Below are 20,443 nucleotides of genomic sequence, written 5' to 3'. Positions count from 1 at the left end.
AGCAGTTACCCCTGGAAGGGTTTTATTAGCTGGGAGGCTTATGAAGCACCTCTCTTGGATTTTGAAAATATGTATATTGGTTTGTAGTGGTTACAAAGATGTGTATATACGTATGTATATTATACACGTAAAATTTTGGGTTGCACATTTAAGATTTGTACATTTTACTATATATACATTATACTCAATTTTCTTTAGTTAACTGAATAAGTAATAGATAGTAATAGATGCTATGTAGAAAAATTACCTGAGAAAGGGGATTGAGGCAACCAGAAGTAGGGTATCAGGGAAGCCCTCACTGAGAAGATAAACAGAAGGCATTTTGCATATACCTACTTTCAACATCAATGAAAGGCCATGAAATAGGTTGCTTAAGGAATAGCAGAGATCAGTATGGCTGGTGCAGTGTAAGCTAGAAGAGGAGAGTATTGATGAGGTTAAGGTGGAGTAGGATTTTATAAGACATTTAAAGACTTTGGCTTTTAATTCTAAGCAAGGCCATTAGACAGTTTGAACAGGTAAAAGACATGGTGGGATTTTGAAAAGATAACAGTGGCAGCTCTTTTGAGAGAATAGCCCAGCTAGCACACTGTTACCATGATCAATGTGAGAAATAATGGTGGTTGTGAGAAGTAATCAGATTTTGTATATATATAGAAAATGGAGGGGACAGCATTTACTGATGTATTGGCTATAGGATGTGAGAGAAAAAGGATTCAGGAATGATTCCAAAGTTTTTGGCCTGAGCACCTAGAAAAATGGAGTTGGGACTGACCAGAGAAAAGGAGGTGTGGGAGGGTGGGTCAGGAATTAGTCTTATGACAAGTTAAATTTAGAAGACTTTTACAGATCCACAGGAAGGAGGGTGGGCAATTCAGTGTACAGTACTGGAATTCAGAAGGGAGGTCTGGACTGAAGATAGGCATCTGGGAATTGTCTGCTTACAGCTAATATTTAAAGCCATGAAATGAGAGCACTGAGGGGAAATCTAGAGGATACTGAAGAGAAACGTCCTCAGAGCTGGAATATTTCAGAGATCAGAGGTTAGAGAGATGAGGAAGAACTAGGAGAGGAGACCAGAAGGAAGCAGCCCTTTAGACAAAAAGAAAGCCTTTCATTCTTTCAGACACGTGTGTTTCTTTGAAGCCAAGCGAGTCAGGAGTGATCAGCTATGTCAGTTAAGAACTGGATTAGAAACGTGGACATCGTCAGTGACCTTGTAAGAACAGTTTTGTGGTATAATGATGGCCAGAGGCTGATTACAGAGTATTCAAGAAAGACTGTAAAGATAGTAATTTCAAGAGATTTTGCTGTACTGGACACAGGTAATAATAGTCAACACCTAAATAGCATTTACTAAGGGCCCAACGCCCTCTTAGGTAGGACTTTATGTCAATTTTTTTTTTTTTTTAAGATTTTATTTATTTGACAGAGACACAGTGAGAGAGGGAGCATAAGCATGGGGGAGTGGGAGAGGGAGAAGCAGGCGTCCCGTGGAGCAGGGAGCCCGATGTGGGGCTCGATCCAGGACCCTGGGATCATGACCTGAGCTGAAGGCAGACGCTTAACGACTGAGCCACCCAGGCGCCCCAGACTTTGTCTATTAATCTCATTTAATCCTTACAACATCCCAGTGAGGTAAGAGTATTATCATCTCCACTTTACAGATGAGGAAAGCGAGACACAGAGATGTTAAGTAATTTAGCTATATGATCGCTATTTCTGTATTGTAGAACCAGTTTATAGCTTCTTCTTAAACCTTGTTTTTAATTTGCATGTATTTGAAAACTTTTTGGCAGATTGGTTAGAATAATCAAACAATTTAAAAATATAATCCCTTGAGAGGCGCCTGGGTGGCTTCGTCAGTTGAGTGTCGGACTCCTGATTTCAGCTCAGGTCATGATCTCAGGGTCCTGCGATCAAGCCCTGTGTCAGGCTCTGTGCTCAGCGGGGAGTCTGCTTGGGATTCTCTCTATCTCCCTCTGCCCCTTGCACGCATGTTCTCTCTCTCTCTCTCTCAAATAAATAAAATCTGTAAATATATATTCCCTTGAAACGGAGAAAAGAATCTCTTCTGTCAGAGTGGAGCTGTATATATGACTTCATCGGTATCACTCTATAGCATTCAGATCACCCAGTGACTTTCTTTTTTACTTTTTTTTTTTTAAAGATTTTATTTATTTGAGAGCGAGGGAGAGCACAAAGCGGGGTGAGGGGCAGAGGGAGAGGGAGAAGCAGGCTGCCCGCTAAGCAGGGAGCCCGACGTGGGACTCTATCCCAGGACTCCGGGATCATGACCCACGCCCAAGGCAGCCACCCAACCAACTGAGCCACCCAGGTGCCCCCACTCAATGACTTTACATAATTCTGCTGTGTGCTTTCACTCATCACAACCTGTCTAGACATAACTTTTGTGTGTGTGTGTGTGTGTGTGTTTTGTTTTGTTTTAGGCATCTTTATGAAACGACTTGTATTCATTTTCACTGAATAATTTGAATTTACATACCCTGTTAAGCCTACGTAAGGCACACAGAAACATTTTTTTGAATTAGTGAATGTTATGCCTAAGTACATAAACATTTTAAGTTAATCATATATGGGAGGAAAACATAAAACTAAAAGGTTAAATAGAAAATAATTTCAACATGGATTACAGAAAAATTTAATACCATTTTTATTTTATTCATAATATTTTTATTTTATATTCATGCTTCATATTTATTCCAAGCATTCTTTTAGACATGTAATTAGAAATATAGGAAAAAGAGATAGGCATTTAACAGGAGAAATACAAATGATTGATATTGTGAAAAATTGCTTGTTTTCCCTAATCATCTAAAATATAACCATGAAGGGCACCTACCTGGCTGGCTCAGTTAGTAGAACATGCAGCTTCTGATCTCAGGGTCATGAGTTCAAGACCCATGTTGGTGTAGAGATTACTAAAAAAATAAATAAACTTAAAACAAATCTAAAAAATAAAATATAACCGTGAAAGTAACAATGAGATACCAATTTCATCAGATTTGCAAAAATTCAAAGAATGAAAAATATCCATTATTGGTCAGAGTATGCAAAGTGGACATTCTGAAACATTGTTGAAGTATAACTTGTAACTTAAACCCTTTTGGAATGCAAATATTAATGTGAATATAATCTCTGATCATTCATTTCTCAGATTCCATCCTTTGGAATATTTATATAGGTATTTTAATTAATGTGTTCAAGGATTTTTATTACAATATTGTTTGTAATACTAAAAAATTAGAAACACTCTGAATGAACAGAAATGGTCAAGAAATTATGACAAATCCATATTTTGGAATAATATGCAGGAATTAAAATTGATGAGTTAGAGATATATATTGATATGAAAAGATGTCTACAAAATGCTAAGTGCAAAAGAAAAATTGCAGAGTAATATGTCCTAGTTTTTGTTGATTAAAGAAATTGTGTAGTTATGTATAATGTGTATTTATATTTTTTTATAAACAAAGATCTAGAAGAGTATACATCTCAAAGTATTAATAGTGGCTATCTCTGGGAAATGAGGCAGAGAAGGTAAGGGAGGGTTATTGACTTCTTACTTGGTATTTCTATATTGTTTTGAAATCTTTTAATAATTACAAATAAGGGAATTATTTTAATAGCTACCCCACACCACTTAAAATTAATGTTGCTCCCATCCACAATACATAAAATTTTAGTGGGGCTGAGTTACTTTACTTTTAACATGTGACAGTAGACAGGCTGGAATATTAAGTAGTCATAGCTGTTTATGTTTAGAACAGTAGTCTCCAAAGGAAAGGAGGGAAGGCCACTATAGGGGAACATGAAATGAACAGTTGAGGATGGGTGGAAAATACTAGAATGTCTATTCATATCCTAAATCTCATCCTTTTACGTTGATTTTTTTAACCTATTACAAAATAAAACAGAGATACAAGTATGTAGTATATTTTAGTGGACATCTGCAATTACCTCCAGGTCAAGCAGTAGATTTTAATTTTTTTTTAATTTTTTTTATTTACTTGAGAGCAAGAATGAGAGAGAGAGCATGATCAGGGGAGAGGAGCAGAGGGAGAAGGAGACTCCCCACTGGGCAGTGATCCCATGTGGGACTGGATCTCAGGACCCTGGAATCATGACCTAAGCTGAAGGCAGACACTTAACTGACTGAGCCACCCAGGTGTCCTAAGAAGTAGATTTTATTTTATTTTTTAAAAGTGTTGGTGTTTTTTTTTTTAAGATTTTATTTATTTATTTATCTGACAGACACACAGCGAGAAGCAGGCTTCCTGCTGAGCAGGGAGGCTGATGTGGGGCATCCCAGGACCCGGGATCATGACCTGAGCTGAAGGCAGACGCTTAACGACAGCCACCCAGGTGCCCCTAAGCAGTAGATTTTAGCCAGCCATTCCAGAAACACTCTTTGTCCCCTGTCCTAGTAACAGCCTCTTCCTACATTGAGGTTTTTTTATGATTTTATCACCGAAGTGTGCCTTCCTAGATCCTACAACTAGGTTTTGCTTTTTGTTTTGTTTTTTTTTTTTTAACTAGATAGCTTTAAATCTGTTAATCCCTCCTTTCTTAAAATTTTCTTGTGAAAGAACTTGACCATTTCACCTTTAATTTCTCATGGTCTAGACTTTACTGATCACATATTCATGGTGTAATTCAACATGTTCTGCTACTCTGTGTATTTCTTGTAGATTGGCAGCTTGATCAAGGGGCATGGTCAGAGTTAGATTGATCCCTTTTTTGTGTTATTTCATCAGGAGGCACATAGTGTCCGGTTTTCACTTTTTTTTTTTTTTTTAATGTTAGCAGCCATTGATGTTCAGTGCCTAGATCTGTAAATTCACTAGAGGCTGTAAAATAGAAATATCTTAATTCTATTTTTGTTTTTATTTATTCATTGGGATAATTTTATAGGGAGTCCTCTCCCTTCTTTTACTCATGATTACCCAGTAGCACAGTTCATATAAGAAAAGCAAGGAAAGTGTTACTTGATTCTTGCCTCTTATTTTATCAAGTTTTCAGGGTAATGAATTGGTTCCCTTCCATCCTCAGAGATACACAGTTTTTAAATAATATCATTATTAATTCATGGATTAAATATTTTTGAGAGGTTTCAATATATTACCATTTTTTTTCCTTATTGAAGCTCAGATTGTCCCTTGTGGCCACTTGTCTCTTCTTTTGATCCGTCAGTCCTTTTGCCATGACCTTTGTAGTCAGCTTCCATGCTGTCTAGTATTTTAAGATGTTTCAGGCTCATCTTATCTATTCACTGCCATAGACCAGGAATTAGCTATTTCTTCAAGAAGTCCTTGTTTCTTTTTTATTTATTTATTTATTTATTTTTAAAGATTTTATTTATTTATTCATGAGAGACAGAGAGAGAAACAGAGGTAGAGGGAGAAGCAGGCTCCCCGTGGAGCAGGGAGCCCGATGCGGGACTCGATCCCAGGACCCTGGGATCATGACCTGAGCCGAAGGCAGACGCCTAACCGACTGAGCCACCCAGGCGTCCCGAGAAGTCCTTGTTTCTTTTAATGCAATATGATATTTCAAAATCTCAGTCTGACTGTTAACAATGTTCATTCCTACTGGTTTGTCATTATTTCTATGCTGTTTAAGTGTACCGAGTTGGAATCTTTGTTTCTACATATCTATATTGAGATACATAGGATATTTTAATTCTTAGAGGACTCAAGGGATTCCAGAATTAGAATATTCCACAATTAATTATGTTTTTATCACACATTACACTTAAAACTGTAATTGTAATATCACCGTATCAGTTATTACTGAAATGGTTAAAAATTTTCCCCATTTTTTTATGGTTGCTTTAAATTTACATTGTCAAATCATATAGCCACTGCATATTCTAATCTCTCCCTTTTAATCATTATTTAACCTATGTTCCATAGGTAACTATATATTTAAAGCTCATTACAAGTATTTATAATCAGAGATTATATGAAACATTCTCTAGTATTGTGACTAAGTAAATATAAGGATATTACCATCAGTAATCAATTGAGAAACACTTATTTGAGAACCAGGCTCTGTGAAGAATGTGAAATTGTATAATGGTTAATAGGTGCTCAGAGTATGACCACAGACTGGCGATGATCCATGGACTACTTATTACTGGTCCATGATGAGATAAGTACAGAAATTGAGAGTTAGCATTGAGAAAACTTTATAGCATTCTGACACCAACCGTATGATCACTATAGTTTGTAGAAGCATTAATACCTGACATTGGAAATTTAAACAAAACAAACAAACCTAACTGGTCCTTCACCACAGGTAGTTTACCATAGGTGGTCCCTATGTATATACTATCCTAGCCGTTGTCACATAGCTGACAGTAATTATGCATTTCAGATGAGTGGTTTAAGAGACAGATAAATATCCAGGTGAGAAACTTGTAGATATGGGCTAATGAAATTTTCACAGAGAAGAAGGACTGCATCTAGACTTTGGTTTGGTGTGATTAGTCAGAGAGACATGAAGACGTCATGAGAACTGCATTACCAAAACGTGTAATTATGGGTACACAAAACATCATGGAACTGGCCTGATAGGAAAAGACCGTTTTAAACTAGTTAGAAGGGGGAGATAAAATGGGATGAGATGGTTGTGTAAAGACCTTCAGTGCCAAGCTAAACAGCTCAGACATCTTCCTACTGATGATAGAGCTCCATTATTTTTTTTTAAAGATTTTATGTATTTGTCAGAGTGCAGGCAGAAGGAGAAGCAGGCTTCCCGCCCAGCAAGGAACCTGATGACAGACTCGAACCCAGGACCCTGGGGTCATGACCTGAGCCTAAGGCAGACAGATGCTCAACCGACTGAGCCACCCAGGTGTCCCAAGATCCATTCATTTAACATACGAGTACAGTTGACCCTTGCACAACGCAGGGTGTAGGGGCGTCAACCCCTTACTCCTCCTACCAGTACAACCAGAAATCTTCATGTAACTTCTGATTCCCCGAAAACTTAATTACTAATAGCCAACTGTTGACCCAAAGTCTTACTGATAACATAGTCGATTAACACATATTTTGTATGTTAAATATATGTATTATATACTATATTCTTACAATAAAGTAAACTAGAGAAAAGAAAATGTTACTTAAAAAATCATGAGGAAGAAAAAATACATTTACAGTACTGTATTGATACATCTGTTTACAAGATGGTCTGTTAGTACCTTTATCAGTATTATCTTATAGATACAAAACACTGTAGACATTAAATGTGTTACTGACAGTAGACATGAAAAATGAAAAGCTAATGTGAAAAAGAAATTCGTATTTATTTACATGTGTAATGATTCATACATTGATAATTAAGAAATAGCAGTGTGAATGCTTTATGGTAGCGTAGCTTATATTCTTTTTTTTTTTATAGCTTGTAATCGCTCTTTTATTTTTTTATTCTTATGTTAATCCCCATACATTACATCATTAGTTTTAGATGAAGTGTTCCATGATTCCTTGTTTGTGCATAACACCCAGTGCTCCATGCAGAATGTGCCCTCCTCAGTACCCACCACCAGGCTAACCCATCCTCCCACCCCCCTCCCCTCTAGAACCCTCAGTTTGTTTTTTGTAGCTTATATTCTAATGAATGAATCCTTATAAAATGTTTATGGCATACAGTATTACAGTTGTAGCCCTAATACAATATGGGAAACATTGTTAATTAAAAAAATATTTCCGTACCTGTGATGACAGGCTGATATGTAGTCTCTCCAATTATGAGAGAAAGAGACATGCTGCATGATAATGTAATTTTTTGAAAGCAAAGTTAATAAAACATTAAGAAAACTAAGGCACCTGGGTGGCTCAGTTGGTTAAGCGACCAGCTCTTGAATTTTGGCCCAGGTCATGATCTCAGGGTCCTGGGATCAAGCTCCTCATTTGGCTCTGTGTTCAGCAGGGAGTCTGCCTGAGATTCTCTCCCTCTCCTCCTCTGCCCCTCCCCCCATGCATGCGCTCGTGCACTCTGTCTCCCCCTTTCTTTTTCAAATAAATCTTTTTTTTTTTTTTTTAAAGATTTTATTTATTTATTTGAGAGAGAGAATGAGAGAGAGAGAGCACATGAGAGGGGGGAGGGTCAGAGGGAGAAGCAGACTCCCTGCCGAGCAGGGAGCCCGATGTGGGACTCGATCCCAGGACTCCAGGATCATGACCTGAGCCGAAGGCAGTCGCTTAACCAACTGAGCCACCCAGGCGCCCTTCAAATAAATCTTTAAAAAAAATTAAGAAACTTAACACCTTAATAACTTTATATTAGATACTACTGAGTTTATTCCTACATAAGGATAGGCTGTCCACTTCCATACAAGTCTTGCACATGATGTTCTACAGGCAGATACTTAGACATTGTTGATGATGATGACACAGAAATTTCTCATATAGTTCTCGCCATACAGTTAGATTTCTGCACAAAGATACCCACACACAGATACAACAGATAAGTTTACTAACTGAATGGCATGATGATTATTTACTGTTCATTAAGTGGAAGTGAATTGTCATAAGATCTTCATCCTTGCCATCTTCACACTGAGGAGGAAGATGAGGGCTTGGTCTTACTGTCTCAGAGATAGCAGAGGTGTAAGAAGTGGAGGAGGTGGAAGGAGAGGCCAGTGTAACTTGGTGTAACTTTATGGAAATGCATTGTAATTTCTGCCTGACTCTCTTGCTTTTTAATTTTCTAAAAAAGTTTCTATGATGGTACCAATTCTTCTTCCACAGTCTGCTTTCATTTTAGTGCTCGTATCATAGAAGGGCCCATGTTGTAAAAGAAGTCAAAAGCAGTCTTAAATAATCAGAACTCTTCTACCAGATTGTCAAATGTCAGTTCATTTGCTACACTGCTTCTTCTTCTTCGTCGTCATCTGGCACTGGTTTGGAAGCACTCGACCTCTATCAAGTCATCTTCTGTTAATCTCTCATGTGGTGTCTGTTAGCTCTTGAATTTCTTGATAGGTCCATATCATGAAACCTTTCACCCTCCGTCTTTTTGCCGTATCTGCAGTCTCTTTCATGATTTTCTTGACTGGCTGTGTTGTAAATTCTGTGAAGTCATGCATGGATGGCATCTGGACACAGTTTTTTCTAGCAGGAATTTTTTTGTTTCGGGCTCGATGGCTTTCACAGCCTTTTTTATGACAATGGCGTCCTAGTGTGAGCTTTCCAGACTTTTATGATGTTCTGTCAGGGTTCTTTCCTGTAGCCTGGACAATCCTTTCCATAGAGACAATGTGTAATGAGCCTTACAAGTCCTTATGATCCCCTGATCTAGAGGCTGAATTAGAGATGTTGTGTTTGGGGGCAAGTAGAATACTTTGACATCTTTGATGTTGAACTCATGGGGTTCTGGATGGCCAGGTGTATTGTCCAATATAAAAAGAACTTCAAAAGGCAGTCCCTTACAGGCCGATTACTTTCTTACTTTCCCTAAAGTAAGAAAAGCACTGATGGAAACAGTCTAGAAAAAGGGTTCTCATTGTCCAGGCCTTCTTGTACAACCAAAAGACTGGCAGATGGTATTCATATTTTCCCTTCAAAGATGGAAGGTTCGCAGCTTTATAGATATAGGCAGTCCTGATCATGAACCCAGCTGCATTTGCACAAAACAGAGTTAGCCTGTCTTCTGCTTTAAATCCACAGGCTTGCTTCTTTGCCTTACTAATAAATGTCCTTTGTGGCATTTCCCCACTCCTCCAGAATATGGCATTTTAATCTGTATTAAAAACCTGTTCAGGTAGATATGCTTTTTCCTCAGTGATTTTCTTTCTTTCTTTCTTTTTTTTTTTAAAGATTTTATTTATTTATTTGACAGAGAGACAGTGAAAGAGGGAACACAAGCAGGAGGAGTGGGAGAGGGAGAAGCAGGCTCCCTGTTCAGCAGGGAGCCCGATGTGGGGCTCAATACCAGGACCCTGGGGTCATGACTTGAGCCAAAGGCAGACATTTAACGACTGAGCCACCCAGACACCCCTCCTCAGTGATTTTCTTTTTCTTTTTTTTTTTTTTTTTTAAGATTTTATTTATTTATTTGACAGAGAGAGACACAGCAAGAGAGGGAACACAAGCAGGAGTGGGAGAGGGAGAAGCAGGCCCCCCACCGAGCAGGGAGCCCGATGTGGGGCTCGATCCCAGGACCCTGGGATCACGACCTGAGCCGAAGGCAGACGCTTAATGACTGAGCTACCCAGGCACCCCCCTCAGTGATTTTCTTAATGGCATCTGGGAACATGGTTCCAGCTTCTTGTTCAGCAGAAGCTGCTTTTCCTATTATCTTGTCATTTTTTAAGCCACACTTCTTTCTAAAATTATCAAACCATCCTTTGCTTGCATTAAATTCTTCAGCTTTAGATCCTACACCTTCCCTTTGCTTTAAGTTGTTGTATAATGACTTTGCTTTTTCTCAGATCATATCAGAGTCTGTAGGTATAGGCGTACCTTTCTTATAGCACTCTAGTACCCACATGAAAGCATTTTCAATACGAGATGAAAAGGTAGAGTATTTCACACAAAGTACCAGGTTTTTGTGCATGCAGGTGTAGTTGGAGCAATGCTTCACAAATTTCCTGTTCATTTTTTACAATGGTCCTCTCACTGGATTCATTTATCTTGAAACAGTAGGCAACCACAGCTGCAGACCTCAATCTATGGGACATTATCAAGCAGTTCAGCTTTTTCTTGTAATGTCATGATTTTCTTTGCTTCTTGGGAACACTTCCAGCATCACTGAGTAGCACTTTGTATGGGTATGGGTCCCATAATGTTATTGGAGGTTTACAGTATTACACTAAACACATTGAAAAATAAGCAACAACTGTGAGAGATCACTTTTACTGCTATATGCAATTTTTTGGAGAGACTGAACTGCTCACACAGAGATGCTTAGTGTCACACCGTGTTTTAAGCAGATACTGGCAACACTTGTACTCACCACAACAGCAACAGGAGGCTATGAAATTATTACAGTAATACAGTATGTACTACAGTAAATGTTATAGTTATGATTTCATACTGTATCTTTACATTTGTTTACATTTCTCTCAACTGTAATGGTGCCATGTGTGGTCTGTAAGTGTGTAGAAGTTTTGGTAAATCTTTTTATAATAGATTCATGTGTATTTTATGGTAATAAATGATAAAGTAGACTTGTTATCTACATATATTTTATGCAGTCAAGACATACCTAACTTTAAAAATTTTTTTTGATATTTCTAGACTCCGTCGTTTGTCTGCAGGTGTTTTGAAATTGTTGAAAATCTCCAAAAAATTTTCAAATACATTTATTGAAAAAAGTCTGCATATAAGTGGACCCACACAGTTCAAACCTGTGTTCTTCTTGGGTTAACTATACAAGGCACTTTTCTACACCTAAAAATACGGCAGTGGAAAAAACAAAGGCCCTATACTTTGCTACTTAGGTTCTAGTGAAGAAGAGTAAAAAATAAACAGATTAAACAAGGCACTTTATAGCATAATATTAGATAGTAGCAAGTGATAAAAAGAAAAGCAAAGATTTTAAAATAAGGTGGTCATCATGCATTTTCCTATACATTGGAATGAATAGCATTTGTGTCTATTAAGGACATAACACTTGTTATTTTGATCTTGCCCACTTCTGGCATCACCTTGGGAACTGCCAGTTCAAATCTAGATATAGCTATAATTTAAGAATTTGAGTTCCTAGATATCCTGAACATGTTTCTTTCTTTTTCTTTCTTTTTTCTTTTTCTTTCTTTCTTTCTTTCTTTGTTCCACCACCCCCAGCATTCTTTTTTTTAATTTTTATTGTTATGTTAATCAGCATACATTACATCATTAGTTTTTGATGTAGTATTCCATGATTCACTGATTGTGTATAACACCCAGTGCTCCATGCAGAACGTGCCCTCCTTAGTACCCATCACCAGGCTAACCCATCCCCCCACCCCCCTCCCCTCTAGAACCCTCAGTTTGTTTTTCAGAGTCCCATCGTCTGTCATGGTTCGTCTACTTTCTTTTTTTGTTTTTTAACATGTTTTTCTACCAACATAGCAGCTTGACTGGTTTATCTATTTGTTGAGTTTTGCATATCTCTTTAATGGTATTGGTTCTTCTCAAGTGCTTGGTGATCCTTGGTTGCATACTTCCTTTTGTATTTGTGATTCCTAGTTCACCTGCTTGTGGATGTTGTCTTTGCTATGGCCTGCCTTAGGTGATGGTGGAAGAGGGAAGGAATATTCTGCCAGGGAAAACATGCCTATAGTTGGCCTGTCTCAGTTTGGAGTTCTTTATCCATTCTGGAGATCACTCTGATTTCTGTCCCCAGTATCCACACTCACTGTTTCAGATAGGCTGCACCTACTTCTGTGTCCCATAGCTCAATCCAGACAGGGCAGGATTATAGGGTTGGTAGGAGCTAATTACCTTAGCTGCTCTCTGCCTGATCATCCTGACACTAATTTGAGGGCTCCCTTTATTTTTTTTATTTGTTGTCTATGAAATTGTACCTGTTGACTATACTTTTCTTTCTGCCGTCAAAAAACTTTCACTTCTGTGTGTAGCTTAGGCTGTGGTCTTCTATAATTTTTTCTTTCCTTAAATCTGATTTTATCCTCTTTATTATGTCTTTACAAATTCCTCAAAATGTCTGGTCCCAATCTCATAAAACATTGGAGAAGATACATGCAAACAACGTGTAACACTTGAAGGTATATAATCAATGGGACCAGAAGGAGCAATAGGAGCGTATATTAAGCCTTCCATTTTAGCCCAAACTTCTAATTGATGTTCTTTAAAAAATTATTTATGACTCTTGTAATGGTGTACAATAATGGTGCTTATTGCTAAATAAATTGTGTGGCCATACAGTATACAGTGATATGTTACTTTGGCCATTTGTTATGTATTACCCTATTGAACAGGTTAATTTAGTAAGATTTTATTTAAGTAGAAATTATTGAAACTACATTTTAAAGGGTTTTTTTCTGAGGGACACAATTATTAAAATCTTAATTATAATTTCATCAATTAGTTCTGTCTTCTGAGCATATGAATAGGTAGGGGGTAAAAGCATTATTGCTTTATTAGCTTACCTGTAGAATGTTTCAAGTCAGTAGCAAACTATTTCAAGGTTGATTATCATCTGAGAAAAGAATTTAATTCTCATTTTGTCAGTAGTGCAGATTAGCTATTCAAGTTGGATCAGTTAGCATGAAAACTCTCCCTTTCCTCAAAGCGTAGTTCAAATTTTCTTCTCTGGAATCTTTCAGACTCTCCAATAGTTGTTCCCTACTCTATACTGCCATGATGTTTTTGTTGTATTATATTAGTTATATGATTTATCATTATATTGGGTGTCTTGTTTTATTACAGGTTACACTTTACCAAACTCTGAGCTTCTCCATGTTTTATTCATGTTTGCAATCTTGGCACTATATTTAAACAGTAGTTGGGTCAGAATAGCTTTAGAAATGGAAAAATGTATATTAACTCTTCCTTCTACAAGATGAAAAGGCTTTTGATTCCTTATCTCAAAACTCAGTTCCACTTATGAACTGTGGAAAATCCTGAGATCATTTTTACTTTGGATTAATGAATTTTAATAATGCAACATTTAAGTTTGATGTGAAATAGGTTCTTCGTTTTTATGAGGTGACAATTACCATATGGGTTTGTAAATATTATGCAATTATGTGCTGACTTTGAAAATGTTATATTGTGTTAAAAAAAACTTATCCTATTTTTAGAATATATATTTAACAGGAAAAGCCCAGTATTTTAGATTTGTCATTTTCTTTTTTTGAAGGATCAAAGTAACAATGAAATTATGATTGGAGTGATGTCAGGAGGAATTCTGATTTATAAGAACAGGGTACGAATGAATACCTTTCCATGGTAAGAACTTCCATAAATACTTTTGCTTTTACCATTATATTACCAAATATAATAATCCATATTAAAGAAAGTGATTGTTGGGGTGCCTAGCTGGCTCAGTCAGAGGAGTGTGGCTCTCTTGACCGTGGTCAGGGTCCTGAGTTCAAGCCCCACATGGGGTATAGAGATTACTTAAATAAAACTTAAAAAAAAAAAAAAAAAAAAAAAAAAAAAAGTGGTTGTTAAACTCTATTAATGTTGTCGTGTAACTTACCCCACTTGAAATCTATTAGAGAATACCAAAATAATTTAATTATTTATTTTTAAATGCATCATCCAGACAGGGCAGTATTTATAGAGAATACTACTTCATGAATTTTTCTCTTGGAGAATCTCTGAATTTGTACTAGCTAATTCTGTCATGTTTACTCTGTCTTGTACCATGTTGATTGCTTTAAGTCAGTATTTCATCTAAGTGCATTCAGTGGGGTGCTAGTTTATTAATTGGAACATGGGCATGGTTGCTGCATCTAAGATCCACTGTCACAGTGGTTTAAATTGGTGCTAGGAAAATATGGTGGCTCCTGGGGTTTAAAACTCCTCTTTCTTTAGTTTTACTACTCTGCTATCCTTAGCATGTTGTCCTCATTGTCCAGGATGACTCATCTACCATTACTTCTGTATCCCAGAATAAGGAAAAAGGAAAAGTAGCATCTGCCACTTTCCTTGAGGGGATAAATTGAAAATCATAAAAATCACATCAGTCATGTGTCTTATATATTATAGGAGTAGCTCTGGTTTTTTAAAATAAATGGAATGATTTTCTTTAGCAGAACAAATACAAAAGAAATACATTGTATTAATCTGTTTTTCTTTACATCTCCTTTTAAAAGATTTGGTCTGATTTTTCAGTCTGATTTTTATTTAGTAGGTTTTTGTAATTAGTCACTTTTATAACACTTAAATAGGAATATGATAAGTGACAGAAGCAACTGTTTTAGAAAATAGCCACAACTTTGTTTAAAAAATAAAGATAAATTTCCTAGATAGGTCACAAAAAGATACGAACCAGAAAATACAAAAATTGAAATGACCATCATGACAAATACTTTTGCTCTACAAAAGACACTTTAAAGAAGATGAAAAAGCAAGACACAGTCTTTTGTAAAATATATATTTGATAAAGGACGTATTATGAATATATAAAGAACTTTCATAGCTCAGTAATAAGACAATCTGATTAAAAAGAATAGGCAAAATATTTGAATAAACATTTCCACCAAAGGACATATACAGATGGCAAATGAGAATATGAAAAGATATTCAGTCATCAGTGAAATGCAAATTAAACCACAGTGAACTCACCCACAGAATAGCTCCAGTTTAAAAAAAATGACATGGCCCTCCCCCCTCTCATGCTCTCTCTATCTCATTCTCTCTCTCAAATAAATAAATAAAATCTTTAATTAAAATAAAATGACAATACCAAATGATGGCAAGAAGCAGAGCACCTGAAATCTCACACATTCCTGGTGGGAGTGCAACCTAGTATACCAACTCTATTTTTTAAATTTTTTATTTTATTTTTAAAGATTTATTTATTTGACAGAGAGAGAGGGGGGAGAAGCAGGCTTCCCGCCGAGCAGGGAGCCCGATGCGGGGCTCAATCCCAGAAGCCTGGGATCATGACCTGAGCCGAAGGCAGACGCCTAACCCTCTGAGCTACCCAGATGCCCCCTAGTATACCAACTTTAGAAAAGAGTTTGGCAGTTTCTTAAAGTTAAACCTAGATTTACCATATAATCTAGCATTTCTGTTCCTGGATATTTACCCAAGCGAAATGAAAACCTAAGTTCATAAAGAGATTTTCACAGTGATGTTCATAGCTACATTATTTATAGCAGCACAAAACAGACGTACAAATATCAGTTGGTGAAAGGATAAGCAAGTTACGGTACACTTCCACAATGGAAAACTGTTAAGCAATAAAAAGAACTGTTGGGACGCCTGGGTGGCTCAGTTGGTTGACTTCAGAGGGTCACCAAGGGAACGTTTTGAGGTGATCAAATGTTATATGATGATTTTGGTGGCTGGTAGTTACATAACTGAATACATTTGTCAAAACTCTGAATTGTTCATTAAAGTTGGTATATTTCATTTTATATGTAAATAACACCTCTGTAAAGTCCATAAAAGAAAACTAAGTATCATTTAGTGTTTCATCTTACATCTTTTAAACACTTACTATATAATTCAAACCCTGGTATGTTCAGAGGATATAAAACAATTCAAGACATAGCCCCTGCCTATTAGTGGACACACAAGAATTAATTATAAAATTAATAACGATAAGAAAAAATGTAATTAAAATCTTCAGAGAAGATAATTATCATTGTCAGTTTTTACAACAGTGAAATAATAAATGCACATCTTAGATTTTAATACACTTCTGATTTTACTAGAGACAATTTTAAAAAATATTTTATGTTGTATTTTATATCTTATACAAATGTCAAAATCTGAAAAATTGTTTTCAGATGATGTGGATTAAAATAACTGATAATATAAATTTTTCTGTATTTTCAAAACCCTATATTGTATATATATTCCTTTTTTATTGTTACAAAGATTTTAGAAGAGTTTTTGACTTTTGTTTTGGAAACACAAAGGATACAGTCTCTCTAGGGAAAATTTTAATGGCTCCATGATATTTGAGATTGTTTTTATTATTTTTTAAAGATTTTATTTATTTATTTGCAGAGAGAGAGAGACAGCGAGAGAGGGAACACAAGCAGGGGGAGTGGGAGAGGGAGAAGCAGGCTTCTTGTTGAGCAGGGAGCCCGATGTGGGGCTCGATCCCAGGACCCTGGGATCATGACCTTAGCCAAAGGCAGATGCTTAACGACTGAGCCACCCAGGTGCCCCTTGAGATTGTTTTTAAAGGATGAATGGAAATTTCCTCAGTGAAAAAGGAAATGTGGAATAGGTATGTGTGGATTTAGGGAATTCAAGTAGAGGTAACAAGCATTTGCAGAGACCTAATAGTAAGAAAGGGTATGGCAAGTTGAGGAAATGATGAGCTGTTTCGTTTGGTTTCTCCTTCAGTTGTCTTTACTGAAGACAGAAACAAAGGAATAAGAATTTAGGAAGATGTTTTGTAGAAGAGAAATTAGATTCAGATTGTGAAGGATCCTGCATATTCTGTATGCTAAGGAGTTGGCATATTACTTTATTGGTAAATATGCTTAGAACTAGTTTAATGTTGAGAAATAAAACTCACACTTCCAAGTCTTTGTCATACAAGTTAGGTTGAAAAAGTATGTGAATATTTAAGATCTTGATTGGAAAGTATATATTGTTTATTTTAAATTTTATTTTATTTATTTATTTATTTATTTTTTAAAAGATTTTATTTATTTATTTGACAGAGAGAGACACAGCGAGAGAGGGAACACAAGCAGGGGGAGTGGGAGAGGGAGAAGCAGGCTCCCCGCGGAGCAGGGAGCCCGATGCGGGACTCGATCCCAGGACCCTGGGATCATGACCTGAGCTGAAGGCAGTCGCTCAACCAACTGAGCCACCCAGGCGCCCTAAATTTTTTTTTCAAGAGTTAAACTGAATAGATGGGATTTAAAGTTGGTAAAGCCACTATACTTGCATTATCATGGAACATAAGGGTTTCTTCTGATCCTAACTACTCATGGCAGTACATACTAGCACACTAGTAGGAATACTTAAAGGGTAATTGACTGATTGCCAGAGACTGAGCAAAGACTGGCTTGAGAGATGAAAACTCCTGAAGGCCCAGCCTTACAAAGGTCCCCATGCTTTCATTAGTTTTACTACCACCAGTCACCCCATCGGGTTCCCAAACTGAAGACCAGAGAAAAATCCACTCATGCTCTGGAGGGCAGGGTGGGGTGAGCAGGGAAGTAACCATTTTGAAATGTGCTCAGAACTTTCTGTTCTCCTTAACAAAGGTCTGCCCTCAAGGAAATCTATTTTACCTGTACTCAACCAACATGGATTTTGCCAGAAAATAACCAAAGTGGGGGAAGGAAATACCATTTCCAGCCTACTTTATACCTCTTGTGTCACCCAAGGAGAGGGTGAGCTGAAAAGCACTGGAGGACATAACCAAGTAGCATAGACCACTAAACCACTGAGTCCTAGTGATATTGCAGAACAATCCCTCCGCAACCACTCACCTGACTGCCACATCAACACGGCTCCTATATAATAACAGGAGATTACAACTTAAATAACTACAAGGCTCAGATTATTTAAGAAGGAGTCTCTAGGGAAACCTGAAGACAACAGGGGAGACAAAAACAAGGAAACTAGAGGGAATAGTAGCTTCAAACACCTACCGCACAAACTGTTCCTTTGAAGAAGCCATAATTTGATTTGGTTTAGTTTCTAAAGGATTCATGTCCCAGGGCATTGTGGAAAACAGTAGAGCAATGTGTTTATAATTAGGGGAGTTTTACAGCTGGGTGTGTTTACTGAAAGAATGTGATGACTGGATTATTGTGGGCATACCTAAAGATGTGCCTTCCTGAAGGGCAACAGCAGAAGTTTAACACGGGATTAGGGGATGTGGATGGATTTCATGAAAATAATGCAACAAATAACAATAACAAGCTGGGGCAGGGTTGCATATATCTTCTTGAATTAGTGTTTCTGTTTTCTTTGGGTAAATATCCAGTAGTGGAATTATTGGATCATGTGGTATTTCTATTTTTAATTTTTTGAGGCACCTCCATAGTGTTTTCCATAGTGGCAGCACCATTTTGCATTCCCACAAACAGTGCACAAGGGTTCCCTTTTCTCCACATTCTCACCATTTATTTATTGTATTTTTTATTTTAGGCATTCTGAGAGTTATAAAGGGATAATGTGGTTTTGTTTTGCATTTCCCCAAGGATTAGTGATGTTGAGCATCTTTCTGTGTGTCTGTTGGCCTTTTGTATGTCTTCTTTGGAAGAATGTCTGTTCTGGTCCTCTGTCCATTTTTTAATAGATATGTTTCTTTGTTACTGAGTTGTATGAGTTCTTTATAAATTTTGGACATTAACCCGTTATGTAGTACATGGTTTGCAAATATCTTCCTCCATTCTTCTGTAAGTTGCCTTTTCACTTGGTTAATTTTGCTTGCAGTGCACAACGTTTTATGTTTTTTCTTTTGTTATTTGTGCTTTTGGTGTCATGTCCAAAAAAGTCATTGCCTAGACCATTGTTGAACTTCTTCCTTATGTTTTCTTCTAGGAGATTTATGGAATCAGGTCTTATGTTTAAGTCTCTGATTTGTTTCAAGTTAATTTTTGTGAATGGTGTATAGTTGGGGTCCAATTTTATTTTTCTGTATGTGGCTATCTAGTTTCCCCCACACCATTTATTGAAGAGACTGTCCTTTCAAAGTTCATCAGGTGTTCTTGGCTCCCTTATAAATATTATTTGACCATGTATGTTGGAGTTTAATTCTGGCTTCACTCTCTGCATTGGTCTGTGTGTTTATTAAAACTATAGCGTTTTAATTACTGTAGCATTATATAGTTTGAAATTAATGCTGTGTGCCTCCATTTTTGTTCTTCTTTTTTATGGAATTTTTGGCTATTCAGGGTCTTTTGTGATTCCATATAAATTTTAGGATTGAGTTTTTCAAATGGTGTGAGAAAGCCATTGGGATTTTGATAGATATTGCCTTAAATCTATAGATGGCTTTGGATAGCATGGACACTTTAACAGTATGAACTCTCCCAGTCTAACTCTCAGAATGCCTATTAACATGGAGTGGAATGTCTTTGCATTTGTTTGTTTCTTCTTTGATTTCTTTCAACAAAGTCTTGTGGTTTTCATTGGGTTGATCATTTCCTTGGTTAAACTTATTTCTAGGTATTTCTTTGTTTTTGATGCTATTGTGAATGGGATAGTTTCCTTTCTTTTTACAGATTTTCATTGGTAATATATAGAAACACAAATGATTCTTATGTTTTGATTTTATATCCTGTGACCTTACTAATTCATTGATTAGATTCAACTGTTTATTAGTTGAATCTTTGTGATGTTTAATACATATATCATCATATCATCCAGAAATAACAATTTTACTTCTTCCTTTCCTATTTAGATGCCTTTTATTTCTTTGTCTTGCCTAATTGCTGTAGCCAGGACTTGCAGTACTATGTTGAATAGGAGTGGTGAGAGTTGTTGTTTTCCTGATTTTAGGGGGAAAATTTGGGGGTTTTCTCTATTGAGTGTGATGTTAGCTGTGGGTTTGTTATAGATGCCCTTTAGTATGTTGAGGTATGTTCCCTCAGTATACAGTCTGTTGAGGTTTTTTATCATGAAAGGGTATTTTTTGTCAACTACTTTTTATACATCTATTGAGAAGATCATATGATTTTTATCTTTCATTTTGTTAATATGGCATGTCACATTTATTAATTTGCATGTGTTGAATTATCCTTGCATCTCAGGGATAAATTGTTCTTGGTCATGATGTATAATCTTTTTAATGAGTTCTTGAATTTGGT

The 20,443-nt window shown here is 36.7% G+C and overlaps 1 protein-coding gene across 1 annotated transcript in view; it reads left to right on the top strand.

The window, feature by feature from the left end:
- Positions 1–20,443, top strand: part of PTPN4 (protein tyrosine phosphatase non-receptor type 4) — a 221,241-nt gene that overhangs the window by 114,261 nt on the left and 86,537 nt on the right. The window contains exon 10 of the mRNA XM_044913261.1: positions 13,840–13,928. Coding sequence (XP_044769196.1) covers positions 13,840–13,928 — 89 coding nt within the window. The remainder of the gene's footprint in view (positions 1–13,839; positions 13,929–20,443) is intronic.

The sequence above is a fragment of the Neomonachus schauinslandi genome, chromosome 3 (assembly GCF_002201575.2).
Source record: "Neomonachus schauinslandi chromosome 3, ASM220157v2, whole genome shotgun sequence".
NCBI lineage: Eukaryota > Metazoa > Chordata > Mammalia > Carnivora > Phocidae > Neomonachus > Neomonachus schauinslandi.
This window is presented reverse-complemented; position numbering and strand designations above follow the sequence as displayed.